The sequence below is a fragment of the Bacillus rossius genome, chromosome 1 (assembly GCF_032445375.1).
Source record: "Bacillus rossius redtenbacheri isolate Brsri chromosome 1, Brsri_v3, whole genome shotgun sequence".
Lineage (NCBI taxonomy): Eukaryota > Metazoa > Arthropoda > Insecta > Phasmatodea > Bacillidae > Bacillus > Bacillus rossius.
The window spans coordinates 19,564,196-19,584,200 of NC_086330.1; the positions used below are offsets into that span (position 1 = coordinate 19,564,196).

At 34.8% G+C, this 20,005-nt stretch overlaps 1 protein-coding gene across 4 annotated transcripts in view; it reads left to right on the forward strand.

Moving 5' to 3' along the window:
* The first annotated feature begins 540 nt into the window (after nt 1-540).
* Nucleotides 541-20,005, forward strand: part of LOC134532788 (SURP and G-patch domain-containing protein 1-like) — a 39,222-nt gene continuing 19,757 nt past the window's right edge. The window contains exons 1-5 of one of the 4 annotated variants that reach the window (XM_063369665.1): nt 541-821; nt 5,155-5,285; nt 5,814-5,912; nt 10,213-10,848; nt 10,923-11,043. In XM_063369665.1, coding sequence (XP_063225735.1) covers nt 562-821; nt 5,155-5,285; nt 5,814-5,912; nt 10,213-10,848; nt 10,923-11,043 — 1,247 coding nt within the window. In that variant the 5' untranslated portion in view covers nt 541-561. The remainder of the gene's footprint in view (nt 822-5,154; nt 5,286-5,813; nt 5,913-10,212; nt 10,849-10,922; nt 11,044-20,005) is intronic. The other 3 variants (XM_063369673.1, XM_063369657.1, XM_063369647.1) reach the window with 3 other exon arrangements.

Below are 20,005 nucleotides of genomic sequence, written 5' to 3' on the forward strand. Positions count from 1 at the left end.
TTGTTTATTGCTGAGTAGAACTTCACTTTTAAATGCTTATTGTAAAACATTTTTTTTCTTGATTGAGAATGAAGATAAAATTATTCAGTTCAAGCATTTTTTGCGTCAGCTACTTCAGTCATTCGGCGCACTTTTTTGTTGGTTAAAGTATATACATAAGATCTTACGGCCTAGCTAAAAAATTATGGATTGTACTTATTGTAAATAAAACAATTAGTTAACGCTGGAATTATTTTTTAATTTCGGAAAATCCTCTTTTTTATCCCTATGAAATAATAAATACTTATTGTTTTTGTGAGGTTAATATTTAGTATATTTTTCAAGTTCGTTTATTTAAAACAAAATTATTTTCCGGTTAAACAATTTTTTGAACTTTTTTTTTTACATATTTAAGTTATATTTATTCATTTCTGATTTTTTTTAATTAAAAAAAGTGTGTCTATTATCTTGGGTTGATGTTTTTAATTAGTGGTTTTTAGTGTAAAACCATCATGGAATCCTACAGTATGTATTTTGTTGGTGTTGGTCATATACATATGGAACTTGACCAAGGTTTCGAAAATGGCGTTTCGCGGCGTGAAAGGTGGAAGTGATCCATTTGCTTTAAAAACTTCTAGATATGAGCGTTTTGCTCAAATGTCGAAACAGGAGCAATTAATAGAGCAAAAGAAGAAAGAAATTCAAGCAAAGTTTGAAGAACAAAAGAAAAAAGTCACCGAAGAAGCCCAAAAAAAGGTCAAAAATCCTCCCGGTTTACCAAAGCCAAAAGTTGTTGCTACAGTAGTGCAGCAGAAACCTAGCAAGAAACCATACTGGAAAAGGTGAGCTTCAATTTCAGATACTGTTTATTTTCTGCCTTGAAATTATACTGTTAATTGTGGGGAGTTGTTTAGATCCCGATACCATAATATTGATGACGTTACCAACATGTAGGTGGTGACGTCATTTTAACCCTACAATGTTACGGGATAAGCGCGGGAATTAGGGATGCAACATCGCTCTTAAAAACTTCGATATCATAAACATCGTTCAAACGAAAAAGCATCGATGTCAAAAAACATCGTTCTGGCAACCGATACATCGATGTTTTAACCGATGTTTTTAAATATCAGGAAAAACATGCCAAAATGATTTAAATTATAGTATGTAGCCAAAAACCATACCTACTACAGGTTCCTGACCACAATATCCACAACCCATTTACAGTCGTGTCTCATGCAGAACAAAAACATGTATTGAAAGCAATTGAAAAAAATAGGCTAAAAGCATGAAGTGTATGTGCAGGTTTAAAATGTAACTAATTTTCTCGATAGAGCTAGCGAGACCGTATCGGTACCAATCAATAGCTTGTATGTACAACAAGCTATGAAATTGTCAATAAAGTCTCGCTGCTTTTTCCCTATATTTTTCAAAATTTAAAAGAAAATTCTTATGTAAACAAATTGTTTTAACTGTACTTATTTTTTCCAAATGATTTTACACATCTTTAAGTAGGTACTGGAAAAAAATTGATACTGAAATCAACCAGATCAGTATTTACAACATTTTTTATACCTACTTAAAAATGTATAGACAGTTAAAAAAATTGTATCTTAAAAAAATGTATCATAATGTTTTTTTTATATATTCAATAAATATTCATGAAATGATAGCCAAAATATTATAAAAAAACTAGGGTAATTTTAATGATGAACAATGTCGATGTTTTTGGACTTTTTCGTCAATGCGTCTGCGATGTATCGCTCTTCAAAACATCGATGCTTACATCGATGTTTCATGAACGATACATCGATGTTTTGAAAACATTGATGTATCGTTTGCATCCCTAGCGGGAATGTGGGGGATTGGGGCAGGGAGCATTCGCGTGCTTCTTTGGCAAAACAAACTAGCTTTTGAGTTTAGTATTCTATACTTCAGCCCTACCTATTCAAGTATAGAACACGATGCCGAAGATATATTTCACATGATATTGTATTGTAGACTATAATCTCTTCCGGGTTAGTATATTTTGTGATACTACGTTTATCGTAAAGTATAATATAACCCTACCTATTTTACTACATTACATGGTACCGTTTTATAATAATTACGATATTGCATTCTATACTGTAGACCCACTCAGTTAAATATATTTAGCGATACCACATTTTTATATTTGAAATTTTTTTGTTGTTTTTTTACTGTGATTTAAATTTCTCAGGGTAAATATGTAGTTGGGCGGTATTTGCAGAAAAAAATGCTAAAAATCTGAAAATACTTTTATTCTCTGCTCTTTCACTTCCTCTTTTCAAAACAACCGGCGGAGATAAGAAATTCCAAATACTTTAGGAGATATCGAATTTTTTAATTTTGCAATACAAGACCTGTGCAACCATTCGACCGTCGAAATTTTTGTTATTTTGCCGTGTGTTCATGAATGCGTAATTAATTAAATGGTTGATTAGGTCAGGTCAGTTACATTATTAATACTTTTAAACTAAGCCGACATTAAAAATAATGTGAATTAGTTTTAATGGCTGTTTAGTTTTAAAATATTTATAATGTAACTGACCTGACCAAACAAACCGGAACAGAGGATGAACAGTAAACTAAAATGGTCGATTATGTCAGGTAAATTACATTATAAATACTTTCAAACTAAGGTGATATTAAAAATAATGTGAATTAATTTTAATTATTCTTTAGTTTAAAATTATTTATAATGTAACTGACCTGACCTAACCAACCGGGACAAAGGATGGACAGTAGGAACTCACGTAAATTTTTTTTTACTTATTACTTGCGCAACAATATTTAAAATAAAAAATAATAGTTTAAAATTATAAACGTTAAAAACTCACCTAAGTTGGAGGCGGTAATTAAACACCGTTTTAAACAATAAATGAACTAAATAATCATGTATTGGTTCATTTGAATTCTGGCCTATCACGAACAATCACGTGACATCATTATCCAATAAAAAAATAGATACTCGTAAACAAGAAACAATGGTGAAAACCACATGAATGCACTGGTATTGTGATGAAATTTAAAAATTCAATATCTCCTAAAGTATTTGGAATTTCTTATCTCCGCTGCTTTTAATGAAAAGAGGAAGTTGAAGAGCATATAATAAAGGTATTTTAGGATTTTTAAAATTTTTTTTTAGCAAATTCCGCTGAACTACATACATATAATGAAATTTAAAAATTCGATATCTCCTAAAGTATTTGAAATTCCGTACCTCCGCCACTTTTAATGAAAAGAGGAAGTTGAAGAGCATATAATAAAGGTATTTTCGGATTTTTAACATTTTTTTTTTCGCAAATACCGCTCAACTACATATTTACCCTTCTCAGGTATTATAAAGTATAATTCAGCCTGGGGATGCACCACAATGCCGAAATACCACAACGCTGAAATGCACTAACACCGAAAAATGTCATTGCAGGACTGCCACAAAGGTTAGGTTAGACTAGGTCAGGTTAGACTAGGTTAGGTTAGGTTATATTACGTTAGGTTAGGTTTGATTGTGGTATTTCGGCGTTAAGGTACATTTAAGAAACACACACAAATTCATTCAGTTGTTATTTCAGCGTTGTGGTACACAGCAGTTTTCTAGCTTTCGGCGTTGTCAATTTTGACATTTGGCGTAATGGTATTTTGGCGTTGTGGTAACAACCCATTCAGCCCTACCTTTCTAGTAGAGAACATTGTACCAAAAATATATTCCGCACTCTAATTTAATTTTATCATGATGTGGAAAACAAGCATGTGAATCTTCTCCTAAAAAAACCATTTCTGTGCTTGTACTGTAAGAACGTACAGGTCGTAATTACTTCAGCACTGCATTTGTTTATTTAATCTAGTGCATAAAATTTGTATTAGTTAAAAAAATATATATTTATATATTGACATACAAGGTTTTGTAACTGTGATGGCAAAAGGAGAAATGTTTTGCAAAACCTTCGTGTAATCAGTCCATTAATGGAAGCTCAATTTTCTACAGTTAAAGTAAATTTGCTTTGAGACTGGAACACAATTGATAACCAGTATTGTAATTACATTATAGCCATGAAATGTTGATACATTGCATTTTCAGCTAACCTGAACTCAACTGCTTCATATTTTACGTAAACTTGACATTAAATTCATTTCTTGCAGTTGCAAACATGCTATGACAAGTAGTTTTATATTTGAACTACTACTTTATGAAAGAAAACAATAAGTTTGGAATTGAAATTGCTCAGATTGCCTGGAATACACTATCAGCTATATAACTGTTATAAGCAACAGGTTCCAGCATTTCTATTAATTTTACTAACAGAAAATATATATATATTACGTAGTTTGGTGTGGTGATTTTGGATGAAAGTTTCTCATTAGAAACCAATCTTAGTATTTAAAATTATGTGAATTGTTTGCTTATTACTACCCACTAAAGTAGTTGTGAAATATTAATTAGTATGGGAAATTAAATGTAGAGAGTGTTATAATAAAGATAATTGAAATTGTAGGGACAAAACTCGATTCTTAATACACAAAATTTTTTGTACCAAGTTTGCAACCTTCAACTTCAAATGAAATGATAAATTTGCAAAATAAAAGAAATGGAAAGGAGTTGGTGGAATGATAAGTTATGTGAAAGGGCTCTTTGTTGTCTGTTTAACAAACCTTCGAGCAGGGTACAACAGCTGTCATGACTTTTGACTTTCTGAAGTTTTTTATTTTCAGAGGAATTATTAGATTGTACTGGTTTGACTAGCATTTGTTTATATATTTATTATAAATTTATTTTGTCTGTTGACATTGAGAGGTGCAGTAGTGTTTTGCAAGGGGTGGGAGTAAATAGGGTGGGGGATAATCAAAGTTATGAAATAATTTGCAAACTATCAGTGAAGACTATGTAACTATGAGAAGTCATGTAACCTGCAGCTATTACTGTAGGCCCATATGTCACTGTGTTAGTGTTTCATTAGTTATGTAAGTTTTCTGAATACACATGTTCAAATTGAAAATTTTTATTTTCAAATTTCTCCCGAAAAATAATTTCTGTATCCACCACTGGAAATGTGTTTAAATTTGTGAAAAAATACAAACTAGTGTGTATGTCAAATAATGTAAAATTGCGTATTTATGCATTTGCCATAATTTTGCATATTTTGCCATTTGCAGCAGTGATCAGCGCTGGAAGAAGGAGATGCCCGTTGCTAATAAATTTAATGCACCACACAAGCTTGCCATCAACCTCTTTTCGAACGATGGGAGTTTCCTAGATCAGTTCAAAAAGATATCTGGAGTTAAGGGTATGTGTGTGGTCTTCATAAGTTCTTTTAATATTGTTATAGGCGGTTCATAACTGTTGTGACAAATATTTTCTACTTAAATCTAATAAAATAATTTTTTTTTCCTATCTGTTATCTTGATCTTTGTCACATTAACATGGAAGTTACAAGTAAAGGAAACTATAGAATTCCGTGCTTTAGTAAATGTAAATTTTTTCTGTGGAAGTTTCTATTTGAGAGTGTAGATATGTTTTAAATACATACTGTCTTCTCATGATATGGGTGCATGTTACTTTTTCACATATTCAACTGTAAATGAATAATACGTACATATTTTTTAGAGATATAGGTAAGGACATAAAGCAATAATTCAATGAATGATTAGATGTTATGTATTGACATTATTATAATACTCTTTATTAACATAAATCATGCTCACCTCTTACAAAGAGGTTAAATAGTTAAAATAATTTAAAAATTATTTGTTCAAAATGAGATTGTAAAAAGAGCTTAAAATTATTTTTAAATAATCAGTTTAACTTGTTTCAGAACCGAAAGGTGATAAACAGAAGGAAAGCGCATCATCTGATGAAAACGCGGAAGCAAACAGTTTTGAAAAAGTGGGAAATGACGAAAAGGAGAAAACGGGTAAAATTTTTATTATATGGCTTGCTCAGTTTTTGAGCTTAAAGATTTACAGCACTAGTGTGTTATAAACAAATACAGTAAGTCCTCTATTTACGTCGTATCGGATTAACGTCGCTAATGTTTGAGTACTCATGTTTCAATTTAAGTTGTCGCCGATTCACAATAACGTCGTTTACAATGACCGTAAATCTTTATTTTAACCAAAACAGCGTATATAATTCGTTTATAATTCTTTGTTTCCTTCGGTAGTTAATTTATGCTATGTAGCGTAAGCTACACGTTCACCGCCTTATCTTATCATACATCATGAGGGACGCTTCCTGCTCTTACGTACAGTATGTACTATATATCTGTTTTTATATTTCAATCAATAAAGGTAGTAAAGCAGCTGGTTAAATAACCATTCTATAAAGCTGAGAAGTACTGGTTGGATTTGTTTCCCACGCTGTCTGTTATCATTTGCTGATAAAATTGCCCGTTGTCACGTCTGTATGCCAGCGCTTCCGGCCGACCTTGGGCCGTGGTCGGCCGGTGGCATGAAACATGGCTCATTTTGCGTCGTTTCTATTTACGTCGCGGTTTTCAGGAACGTAACCCCGACGTAAACCGAGGACTTACTGTATCGTAATAGGGACAATATGGGAAACTGGTAAGAAATACACGAGACAGGTGATGTCAGCAAACCTGGCGGCGTGGAGTGTACCTGTACCTATGTTTTCAAGTGCGTGAAACTAGTTTACAGGAGGGGCATCTGTAGCAGCGTGGAGTACAAAATTTGCTTGAAAGCAATGCAGTAAATTGTCTGGCGCTTCACCAGTTCTAGTTGGCCAGATTTTCCGATATTGTCCTATTTTGATATTTGTTATAAATAATAATATGGCATACGAGGGATGTTTTTTAAATAAGGTCCATTTGTGAAAGAGAGAGAATGACGTGCAATCGCCTCAGTGCACTTATGTATCTACTTCTAGCGTGCTTTGCACACATTTAGACGCCATTTGCAGCTGTATCGTCTGAACTGTAGGAGTTTATAATGTTTAATAAGAAAACTGAGTTGTTCGTCGACTGTGAGATACAATCTGTAATTTAATTCTTGAGTGCAAAAAAACTTGGCGGCAGTGGAAATTCACCGTCAGTGATAATGCTATGAGTGACAGTAAAGTTCAAAAGTGGTTGAGAATGTTCAAGATCGGGTGGGTTAATTTTTATTTGATTTGTTTATTTCATATTGTACCATGCTTATCGGCAGTTTTGACACTTTAATGATGGGCATAAAACAAGACAACACTGGACACACAGTCACTGCATCAGACCAGGCACTACTAGCATGTCAGAGCTACGCTAGGTGAGCAAGACATACCAAGACAATCAGGCAGGTAGGCACCGCCCGTAAGCAGTAGAGCTGTAGCAAACTGTATGTATTCGTTGCTGAGTAACGGGTGCGCCGTCTATATACGAGTAACGAAACGTTACACACGGCTGCATTTCGTTACTCGCATTTTTCGTATGTTTCATGTATGCACGCGCATATTTGATGAATTTACGTTACAAAGAACGATGTTTGTTTACTAAGTAAAGTATAATTTGGAAATTCGTTGTCCAAGTTTTTTACTGTTTATTAAAGGTATTGTGTGTGTAGAAAAAGTTTGAGATTGGAACAGAAACAACGTAAGAAAGTATTTTTTACAAATTAGAAATATGTATGTTTTTGTTTTTTATCATCGCGAATTTTCACGTTTTTTTATTATCTTAAAAGAGATAATATAATAAAGCCGCTCTAATGAGATTGAATTGTTTCTTGGTTAACAATAACTGTTAATTATCAAATATTGTTAATTGTATATATTCTATTTATTATTATTTACGTGACGTTATACTGTACTAACGCAATACAACTCTATTCGTTGCATGTTATGTGGTATCAGAAGTAACAAATACATACGGGTACACTTTTTTTCGTTACTTTTACACCTCTAGTAAGCAGTCACAACATAAACATAGGCACCTCTCACATACAGGGACCACGGGCCAACAAAGCAACAAGGCAATTGCATGAATACATAAATCATAGACGTAAGTGGACAATGGATATATACAGAACAAAAATCACAAAAAACATACACAAAGGTAAACTAAAAAAAATGGAATTAATTTTTCAGTATATTACCAGATTATCACGATTATTGAAATTAAAGATAAGTCTAAAGATAATATTTTTCTTTTTATAGTAGGTACATAGAGTAGATGTTAATCTACTGTTAAATTGTGGTACTCTAATATTAGTATTATCAAGAATATATTTACAATTTATATTTGAATTATAACAATTTTTAATAAAGATTGCATTAAGGTATTAACGATGGTCAGCTATCGAAAGTAAGTTAGGTTCATGAAAATTTTTTAGCATAATGATTTTATATATTTTATTTTGAAAAGATACAATTTTATTGCTATCAAATTATTAGTAGAATTCCAAATAATTGAACAATATTCTAATTTTGATCTAATTAGTAATAAGTAAAGAGAAAGAATAGAATCTATATTTGTAGCTAAAAGGTTATGTATTTTATCAGAGCAAGAGTCATTTTGGAACCCGAAAGTACCTAAGTGATTTACATCCACGTGAAAATATAATTTACAATCTAAAATAATTCTAAGATCTTGTAGAGAGTAAGTTTTAAGAATTGGAGTATTATCTAGTCTGTAATCATATTTGATAGGAAGATATTTCCTTGTGAAGGATATAATTTTTTTTTGTATTATGATTTGATTAATTTTGCACCACTTGTGAATTTCATTAACGTCAGTTTGAAATACTTTACAATCATCGTGGGAGTGAATGCTTCTACAGAGTTTGAGATCATCTGCAAACAGTACACCAGTTGAATGGATGGGAATGCAAGAGATGTCATAGTTGAAAGTACTAAAGAGGAAGGGACAGGCTTTAAATAGTGCAGATTTACAGTTGTCTTTAGATACAAAAAAGCTTCTGTTAAGGTAATTGAAGAACCATTTTATAAAATTGCCACTTAAATCAAAGTTAAACAGTTTCCTAAATAAAATATGGTTCCAGATGAAAATGTAACTGTCTTTGATTGGTTTCTGGAATAATATTTCTCAGACACCAAACTGATATTTTCATTGTGGTACCCATCTTGAACCACAAAAAAAAAAAAAAACCCTGAAGAGATACAATCTGTTTCACATAACCTCTTCATGGACTCGATTGTTCGCAGGTACCGAAGGATAACTAAATTTAAAAGACAGTTTGCACTTATGACCCATGGTTGCACACAAAATCAAGGGTACAGCCAAAGGACTTAATCCTTCTGAACAAAGATGGAGTTTACCCGATTCGTGTATTGGACTATTACCGATGGCTGTGGTCGAAATATTCATAATAAAAGTTCCAAGAACAAACAAGAAAGGTTGATTATATGCGGTAGCGCCCAGACCAAAGCTATGAAATTCTCTCTACAACTACATAATTATATGCTTTTGTAAGCTCTCGTCCGACCGCGACCTACCATTACCTCGTTCAAACAAAGACTGCCTGAAGCTGCATACCTCCCGGAGGAAATCGCAGGTGCACTGCCTCTCAGCCAATCACAGCACATCCCTCACAAAACCATAACAGGATACAATTTCTTACCCCTTGTAGCGCGCCGTTTTTTGGCAAATAGGCAACAAGAAAAGATCACACATTCTGATGACGTCAATTTAACCAATCACAAAAATACCTTGATAGATTACCAGCCAATACGGGTGTATAGCAACAGCTGCCTGACACAATCCAACATTTTTCTCATGTAATTTTCTGTCTCTCTCTAATTATCACGCAAGAAAATTACATTAACACATCATTTTGAACAAAGCCAAACCCAATCCTTAAATACATGAGCATATAAAATTCCTTAAATACATGAGCATATAAAAACGTAAATTCACAATCAGACAGGTTAAACAAGGCCTAGAAGTTTATTCACTACAAAGTAGACAAATCATCAGATTAACTTGAAAAGCGTGAAATTATGATTATAAAATATATGGCAAACATAGGAATACTTCTTAAAAGAAATAAAAAGCTGTTATATAAATATCAGCACACCTAACCAATGTACTGAACATGATGAAACAACATAATAAATCGTTACTTAAACCATTTAATAAGTGGGGAGGGCATTACCCTGGGTCTTTACAAACTAGACTAAAAATCTGACTTACTTGTACTGTTAAACTGATATTACGGAAGCATTGTTTTGTTGCCTATATTTATTTTTAAAAAAGTTTGTGTTTGTAGGTGAAGATCCTGGCAAGGCAGCAGACGCGGAGGAGATCTTGGAGGGTCCGGTGCAAGGTCCGGTCTGGCAGGAACCTGAAGAGTCCCCCCCGCCGTCCAGGCCATCCTCTCCGTACTCCCCCACCCGCGACACCACCCCTGACCCCGCCACAGAGGGGGGCAATCCTCCGCCCGCTCGGGAGCCGGTCCCACCGCCCCAGACCCAGCCGATCCCACAGCCGGGCCACTTCGAGTCCCACCCCCTGCTGCAGATGATGACCCCCCCGCCCATGCCGATCCCGCAGATCGCCATGTCCCGACCTCTCCAGATATCACAGCCGCCTCCGCCCTTCCTGTCGTACTCCACGCCTCCTCCCGGACTGCACATCGTCCCCCCGCCGCCCATGCCCCTGCCACCCCCCCTGCATCCCAACACGTCCGTCGCCCCGCCCCCCATGAGGCACCACCTGCTCCCCCCGCTGCAGAGCATACCGCACCCCCTGAACATCCCGCCCCCTCACCCCTTGCACGGCCCCCTCCGGCCGAACCTCAGCCTGCCTCCGCCCTTGATGCGCCACCCGGGCCCGCCCATGATGCCCATCGCGCCGCCCCTGATGCAGCCGACGGCGGCCCCCCGCATGCCCGCCGGCGTCGGAGGTAACCATACACCGTGAAACACTTGTCTGTGAGCGTCCGCCGATACGACCCGGTGTCTGATCCCAGTTTACCAGTGTGTTCGACAGCGATGGCGCAGGATGAGGCCGTTCGGCAGCTGGCCAGAACTGTGGCGCAGTGTGGCGATGACATAGAGGACATCATCAAGGCGAGGAACCCGCGGGACCCCAGCATATGGTACAGCTGCAGTGTAGAGCTGGCTTTTGGGTTTGCTCAGTTGGTATCCTACCAGTTTTGTTGCAGGAGTACATGTAGTGAACTTTCACAACTAGTCACATAAGTTTTAAGGTGATCACTTGTCGCTCGGCTTCACCATTCGTGTTTTACCATGGGTGTTGCAAATTACTTTCTGTTAATTTTTTTGTGTAAGATATATTCTGCATGTTAGTCGCTATTTGTAAAAGGCGGACAGATATTAATTTCTGCCGCCTAGTTGAAACATGGTCACTTCGCTAGAAGTTGATTGTCTGTTTTCACAGCTGGGTGATACACAAATTCACTTTGAAAGTGCCATTTTCAAAACATTTCGTCACGACGATCTAGAATTACAATTAATAACAACACGTGGGGGTGAATTTAAACCTTAACTACTAGTTTGTGTCTAATATCAGAATTGCTGTTTAAGGAAAAGCAAATTCTTTCATGTTGTGCATGCAGGGCTGGTGAGCGAAGTCAAGGGCCTGGGGAAAAACTGTTTTTGTTGGACTCCCTCCCTATTACCTAATATTCAACTTTTATCATCATTATTATTATTAAAAAAGAAATTAAAGCCTGTAAATATTACTGTGGCCATTACTGTAAATGTAATGTGCTTGTACTGCAATATTAGTAATATTTTCAATGTATTCTATTAGCAACAGACTTGCAATTTTCATTTTATCAGGGTAAACTCATCTCTAAACTCAAACCCAACCGCAACCCTGAGATTTTCCCCTTATATTGATTTATTTTTAGTTTGTTCATTTAATGAGACAGCACAATAATAATCATGTTAGTGTCGGAGTTTAGTTGTGGTTTCCAAATTAATGATAAAAAGAGGGTTTGAATGTTTTTTTATAGCATATTTTGGTATCTTGGTGGACAAATCCCATCGTGTCGCCAACTTTTGAGCTGTTTTCTTTTCTTAGGCACATCCGAGTTAGTGACAGCCAGGCTATTTTTGTTAGTGTTATTGTATGGATTTATTATATTTTTAATTACATGATGCTCTTCTGAGCATGTTCAGTATTTAGTTCAAAACCTGTCCAATAAATATTCAAAATTTAAGAATAAGAATTTTTTTCTTCCTCTAAATAAGTTCTTTCTTTGGTTTACTGTCATTAGTAAGAAACATCAGAAACTTGATAAATGTGTGAATTACGCAGGCCAACAATAGTTTTGTTGGTGGTAGAGGTGGGTCGATTCCATATTTTCTCGATTCCGATTACAAAAATGCTTCGATACCAGGTGCGGTTCTGATTCCGATGACACCCAAAAAAATTGCCATGTACTTAATCATTAAAGAACTTAAAAAAGGAAAAATACAATATACCATGATTCCAAACAAACTTTTATTACAAGACAAAGTTTTTAATGCAATTCTAATGAGAACCCAGCTGCTTGTATTATGCTAATTAATTCATAATCAATACAAGGTTATAATTTCATCAATTTCTAGAAATGAGAATTCAGGTGTATTTATAAAACAAACTGAAATATTAAAACAGTATATAAATCAAAAATAGAATCTTATGGTACATTATGTATTTCACTGGAGTCCCCCAAAGCAAGATATGTCCTATACTTCGTTGAGTCCGAAAATGTTTTAATAGGTTGGTTGTGGTCTTTGTTGGCCCACGAGATATTTTCGTGTTACAATAATTGCATATTGCAAATTTGTCATCGAACGGGTAGATTGTAAAATGTTTCCACACTTCAGACATAATTTTTTATTTCTAATACACCGTTTCACGTGTGTTTCTGCAAAAACTAGTTATATACATCACAGAAATACGTAGAGATGGGTCGAGTCTTGGTTTATCGAGTCGAGCCGAGCCGAGATGGGTCAGATTGACTCGACTCGAAAACCGAGTCACAAATTTTATCAAGTTCGAGACTCGAAACACGTTTCGAGTTAAGTACCAGCATCGTGACATTATAGCACTTTATTATAGGCTGTCTTAACGTTTTCGCCAAGTCATTAATACAGCAAGAAATGATAATGACCTTTAAACAAAACAAATCCCGTGCAAACCTAACCTTGCCCGCTAGGTACCGTGCTACGGCGCTATAATAGGTTCAAGTGCAACCAAACCTAGGCCTACCTTCATTTATGAACGTGACGTCGTAACGTGATTTTGTCGAAAGTGGCGACAGTTTATAGGACAAAATTATGTCACATGACCATTTTATATATAAAAAAGGCTTGGAAAACAGTGTGCACTGTTTTCATTTTGTTTTTCATCCTGTGTTTACTTCAAATACGGTACCACATTTGTTTACAAAATACGTCAATGGATTTTCACTGAAGAAAAATATGTTGCAAAACGAACATGTATTAATAACCATCACGTTTATCGTGCCCCGTTTATAATAACTCGTATAAACAAGAGATTTCCGTAACCTAAAAATAAAAACATAAAATAATTATATTGTAATATTTAGTAAATAACACCAAACCGTGATGCGTGAAAATGGCTGCGTGTTAGGCCAGCCAGCCTTGCATTTTGGAACTAAATTTAGCTGTGCTCCGCTACGCAGCACTGCGTGTCAATAACGTTTAGGATAAAATTACTTTCTTTTTGTTTGAATAAAATATAATAATAACAACGCTCATGCATTTTATTTGCCAATCAGTTACTGATCGCCAAATCAAATGCATGAAATATTTATTTAAAAAACATATTGATATTTTTGTAGTTGTAACAAGTTCCGGGCGAATAATCTTCCCGCGAAAAGTGTATTTACATTGAGAATGTGACAATGTGACAAGGCCTATATCCCTTGAGCTGTTTGTTCATGTGGGGATCTGCCGGTGGATCGGGAAAAAAAAGTTACGTAACTCGGGAAGCCTTCTTTTCACAGACGAAAGAGCCAAACTCCCGATCGTACATCTTCGTTTCTTTTTTGTTCATTATAAATAAATATGGCGGTGTTGATAAAAGGAAATACCATAAACAAGGCAACGGTATTTATTTGTACGCCGCCATATTTTTCGTTTGCAGTGTGTCCGTGAATGTTTATTTTGGACAACTCATGATAACTATGGTCAATTAGGTTAGGTTAGCTACATTATAAATACTTAAAAACATTGTGGACGGTTTATTTGGTTAGGATAGCTACATTAAAGATACTGTGAAATCATGTTGAAATAAAGCTTAGTTGTTTATATTTAAATAACATAATGATTTGAATTAATAATTTAAAATATTTAAATAACATAATGATTTGCTAATTAATCATTTAAAATATTTAAATAATGCAGATGCTACTTGGATACACAATTTATATATCAATGGGTGTAGTAATATTTTATTTATCATATTCGACGCAAAAAATTATAAAATTATGAAACTCGAACTGACTCGACCTCTTCAAAAATTTTGTGACTCGAACTCGACTCGAAATATGAATTGCTAAACTCGGCTCGACTCGACTCGAAGCCAAAAAACCTCAACTCGTCCATCTCTAGAAATATGTGTACTGTACTATCACAGAAATACGTATACTATACTATGGTAGAAATAAACTGACCTGATCTCTTGAAAAATAGTAATTGAAACCACACGTGTTAATAGAAACAAAAGTGAGGTTACAACATAAAGTATTCGATAATATGGAGGCTTTCGTGTTTCATCTCATGCAGCAAGTGCTCAGCCGCGTCAAAATGTACCATCTATGTGCGAAGCAAACGAAAAAAACTTAATTAATAATTCAGACATACTAGTTAAATATATTATTATATTAAATAAAAATACCGTGATATATTATGTGTTTTAACCCAAATATAACCATTTTAAAACTTCAAACAAAAGAAATTACGTTAGTATTGCGTTTGTTGTGTTGCACGCTCTGTTAGCTGTTTACAACGTTAAAGTATGGCGGACTCGGCTAGATGAGATGAGGTATTCGTAATTTGTTTCTTTTCCTTTCTTTACGTATTGTGTAATTCAACATGAAATAAGTTAAAACACTGTTATGATTCTAGAATTTGTAAAAAAAAAATATTTCATTTGATCCTAACGACTTTTATAATGTAATTGTAAAAGCTGAAACTGCAACCAATATAAACGTGATATAAGATAACTATTACGTAATTTACCGAATTTTGAAATCAAAGTGCAAGGTGAGTTACGTAAATGTGACAATATTCTGGCCGAAAAAAAACGGTAATTTTAGCAGGAATCACTGGTTTCATTCAGGAAAAAACTTTTTTTTTTTTTTTCTAAATTATTAAGAGTGCTTAGTACCATACTAAATACGATACGATTCCTTGAAACTTGGCGGAAGAATCAACGGTTCCGATTCCTGGCAGAATCTGTGGAATCGAAGTACCAAAGAATCGACACGACCCATTCCTAGTTGCCGGGGTATTTGGAGCTGATTTCATATGAATTTAGTGCCCTGAATTCAAATATGGCAGTAAGTCAAATTTCTAAGATACATATAACGTTTTAGTGAAATGTAAGTTTTACGTTATTTTAGGTTAAATCCATGAATCAAATCTAGAAATTAAACATAAAATTCTTATTAAATTACAAAAAAAATTAATTATACAAATATTATTAGTATATACTAATATTGTTATTTATACAAAGATAGTACCAAGTTATCAATGGAACCAACTAGTCACTCAACACTTCGGAAGCTTCTTTTTAGTGAACTTCTTGAGTATATCGTGAAACAGTTCCTTTTTAAAATCCAGCAATAATCTACCATCATGATAGCATTCCTCCATAATTTGAATATCTTAATGAAATCTTTCACCTTGCTCCTCATTGCTGTCTCCTAAATTTTAAGGAAAATGGTCCAGGTGGCTGTGAAAATAGTGCACCTTAATACTTATGTTGCACCCAAGGGATTTGAAATTTTGAAGCATATCGTTTAATAGTTCAACCGTGTTTTCTGCTTTTCGTTGGCCCAGAAAATTTCTGACAACTGCAACAAATGAAGTCCAGGATTTTCGCTCAGCCTCATTCATGGAATTTACGAAGGCTTGGTCCTCAATGAATTTTCTTATTTCTGGGACGTTAAATATTCCAGCTTTAATTTCCTTACCTAAGTGAGGTATTTTTTCCCCTATAAATGCAAAGCATGATCCATCCTTATCAAGAGCCTTTACAAACTTAGTCTTAAAGCCCAGCTTGATATGCAATGGAGGAAAGATGAGTTTCTCACCTTCAACTAAGGGTTTGTTAATAACTTTTTTTTTTCCCCCAACGACCATGTCTTCTCTCTTGTCTCACCCAGTGGTGTTTTTTGTCTCTGCTATCCCAGAGGCATAAGAAACAAGGTGATTTGGTGTGGCCACTTTGCTGTCCGAAGAGAAAGTTTCCCATTTTTAAGTCCACACAAATCACCCTTTGATGTTCACATTACCTTATCTTCTCCAACACCAAAGCTATGGTGCTATATGTTTCTTTCATTGTCGTTGAATGAGTAATTGGTATTGAACCATATTTGTTCCCATTGTGTAGAAGAACACATTTCAAGTTTTGCTTATCTCAAAAAGTAGAGCTGATAGGGAAAAAAACTAATTTCATATTTATATCCAGCACCCCAAATATAGTTCAAATCAGTTCCAAAATCCTAGGCACCAATTTTTTGTTTTCTTGTTGGCCTGTGTTATTCACAGGTAAATATTTCCAGAAATGGCTCATTTGCATGTGCTGAGCCCACTATACGAGTTGGTATTTGTGTGACATTGTGTGTTTGTTTGGTGGTTGTGTGCTTGTATGTCCATGCAAAATTATGTGGATAACTATGGTAGCATGTTTCTGAGAGATTAGTGTAATCAAAGGCTAAGAATAGTTTGTAAGTTAATTATTAAATATCACAACCCCAGCACAGTCATACAAACCTCCCTTGGGAATGAAACTTTAAATTATGAATATATTTTGGAAACTTAAGGAATATACATAAACTATGGCACTTCTTGGTCATAAGTGCTTCATAGTAAAATAAAAAATATCAGGCTTCTTTAAAACAAGAATGTCATCCCATGCAATGGATGATATTCTTTAAAACAAGAATGTCATCCCATGCAATGGATGATTAGGTAAATAAATCAAAATTGTTTTAATCAAAATGGTTTTTAGTTCTTAAAAACATGTCATGTGTATGTGTGAAGATATCAGCTAAGCTTCTTACCCATACATATTGGGCCTAGGATTATTTTGCCTGCCCCACCATTTTTCAAGCTTTAATTAGGTTCATGTTTCAAGATAACTAAAGGTAAGCAACACCACTATTGGTTACTCCGGTTTCTTGATGCTTGCTTTATGTGAACCTTGCTTTTTGTGTCGTCAGCTATCAAAAGGGATAATTTTTTCTCTCTATGCGGTATTCTGCTAGGTCAAGTAAATTACTGTATTTCCTGTCGTTTAAGGTTCGTTTGCTGAGTTGGTTAGTTTTGTCATCACTGTTAATAAGAATATTTTCGGTAAATTTTACCCAATACATACCTCTCTTGCATTTGCTTTCTATTACAAATATTTTCAACAGATATTTAGCAAGTCGTAATGGATGTAAAAAGTTGGACAAGTAATGGTAATTACAATCACTTGCACATTGTTTTACACTCATTGTAATGCACTTTGTGAATATATGTTGACAAATACTTGTAGTTAAAACAAATGCAATGAAGTTATAGTGTTAAAAATGAATCTTACGCAAAAGACAGGTTGAATTAGTGAAATTTTGTATGTTGCTATTACTGTTGCATGCAGACCACATTTCCAGAGGTATTTATATTGCTGTTGCACGGAGTCAGGAGTGGAAGAGAAAACTGAAGGGTGGGGGAGAATTTTTTTTAAAGAATGACTTGATGTAGCTTGAGCCTGTTTTTTTAATCTTGTACAAAACTTTGCCAGCACCAGTTGTGTTAGTGTTCAGTATCTGTCGTGCTTCATGTAATGATGGTTTCTTCTTCAAAGCTGCAGAACTTAACACAGTACCATAAAGTCCCGCTAATCGAGACATCTGGTTAATCCGGACGGGATTTTAACATTTTATTTAATGTACTTGTTACGCAGGCATTGTAGGTAGCCTGTGTCTGGAAACAGCCATTGATTATGCCATTGGTTGTGGCTCACTACTGGTAGGTAGCTAAAAACTATGTTGCTTACTTTTTTTAAAATATCACCAAATACCCTAAACTTAAACTGAACTAGCTTTTTTTAATATAAAAAAAAGCACTAAACATTATGAACAAACAGGACTTTGTTCATCATGGCATTAGTTTGTTTGAATCCTGGTATGGAAATGGTAATAAAAATATAAAATAAGTCATGTTAAATTATAATATCTAGGAACCTTAAGTACCTATATAGCTTTCTATAATCACATCGTAAAATATTCATGGTAAATATAGTTGCACCTTTGAATATATATACTGTATAGAAGTCGCCAGTCCAGGTTAAAATTTATAATACGGTTTGAGGTAGTTGGTTAATTCACCGCCGCAATCGCCACCATCTCTAGGGCATCGACTTGTGGTGGTCCCTAGCGGACAAGTGTCGAACTCTTCAAACACCCCTTCCCCACTCACCAACAAACACGCGTTGTCCTCCACCCACCCTTTACCCCACCTCTCATCCTTACAGTTTTGTGATGCACAAACTCCCGTTGAACGACCTTGAGCTGCAGTGAATGTTTCGCCAGGGGCCCAGGGCGAGCATTTCACATTTCCTTCCTCAGATTTTGGTTTCGGGTGCGATGCGGTTGAGTGTATTCGTTATTAGTTTTCGAGGAACGATGGCAAATTTCAGAATGGGCAAGAAATGTGATTACACTGGTTGTTTTAATACGAGAAACAATACCACGGGTATATCTATGTTCAGTTTCCCAATGAAAGACAAGGACGGTAATTTTTTTAATTACTAGGCTATTTCAGAAGTGTAGTTCAAGGACCAAGAGGTTGTGATTATGAAAGTAAAATAGGTTCGCTCAATGATTAAAATGGTCTGTTTTTACGACACACGTGCTTTGGTGAGGTTATATTCAAGCATATGCAAAAATTTCTTTGGTTTTAGTTATCGTCAAGTAGGAAAGGAAAAAAAAGAAAAGGGGGGGGGGGGGGGGAAGTTTGGCTATTATTATATCTATAGCTTTATGGTAACCAAACAGAGAAAATAACCCGCGGATTAATTGTAATTCTGAGGTTAAGTTTACATAAACATTGTTTCAATTTAAAATAAGAGTCGTAAGTGTTTTTAAACTCTAATTATCACTGAGATGTGATTGTTGAACAGTTTATATTTTTTCCCTCATTAACTGGGTTTGTGATTCGTAGCCCTATATTATTCTTAAAAGTTAATAGCTATGACGTCCGTTATTGAAATATGTAGTTGTCAGTATAATGAGTGCCTGGTTCAAACTTTATCCTTTATCATTGATTTTATATTTTATACATTCACATTAAATTTCCCGGTCCTTTTAACAGGCTAACTGAGGTGATCGCTTATTTGTCTCATGCATGATATTTTTGCCGGTGCAGTGTGTATTTTGCGTAACTTTCTTACACATCGAAATATTGTGTGTATATGACAAACAACAGGGTGGTTATTAAATTGATGCGTTTATAAGCTAATAACAATACCTACCATATGGTTAGTTACTGTTAACTTTAAATAGAATAATGCCCTAAAAGTTTTAAGACTATTTTTTTTGAAAGTAGATTACTATATTCCTTTCCTATCATTTGGAATAATTTCACATGATTTTTTTAAAAAAAATCTAAATATTAGTTTCATTGCTTAGTGTAAAACACTAGCTTGAAACGTTAGTAATAAATAACTTTAACTGTTCATTAAAATTCCGAAGAATAACAATGGAGGTTGCTTTTAGCTTGTAATTCACTGCCAAGATTATGATAGGTGAAAATATCAATCCCTGCATGCTGACGCTACAGTTAATTGCTTAAATTGGTAAATAGATCATT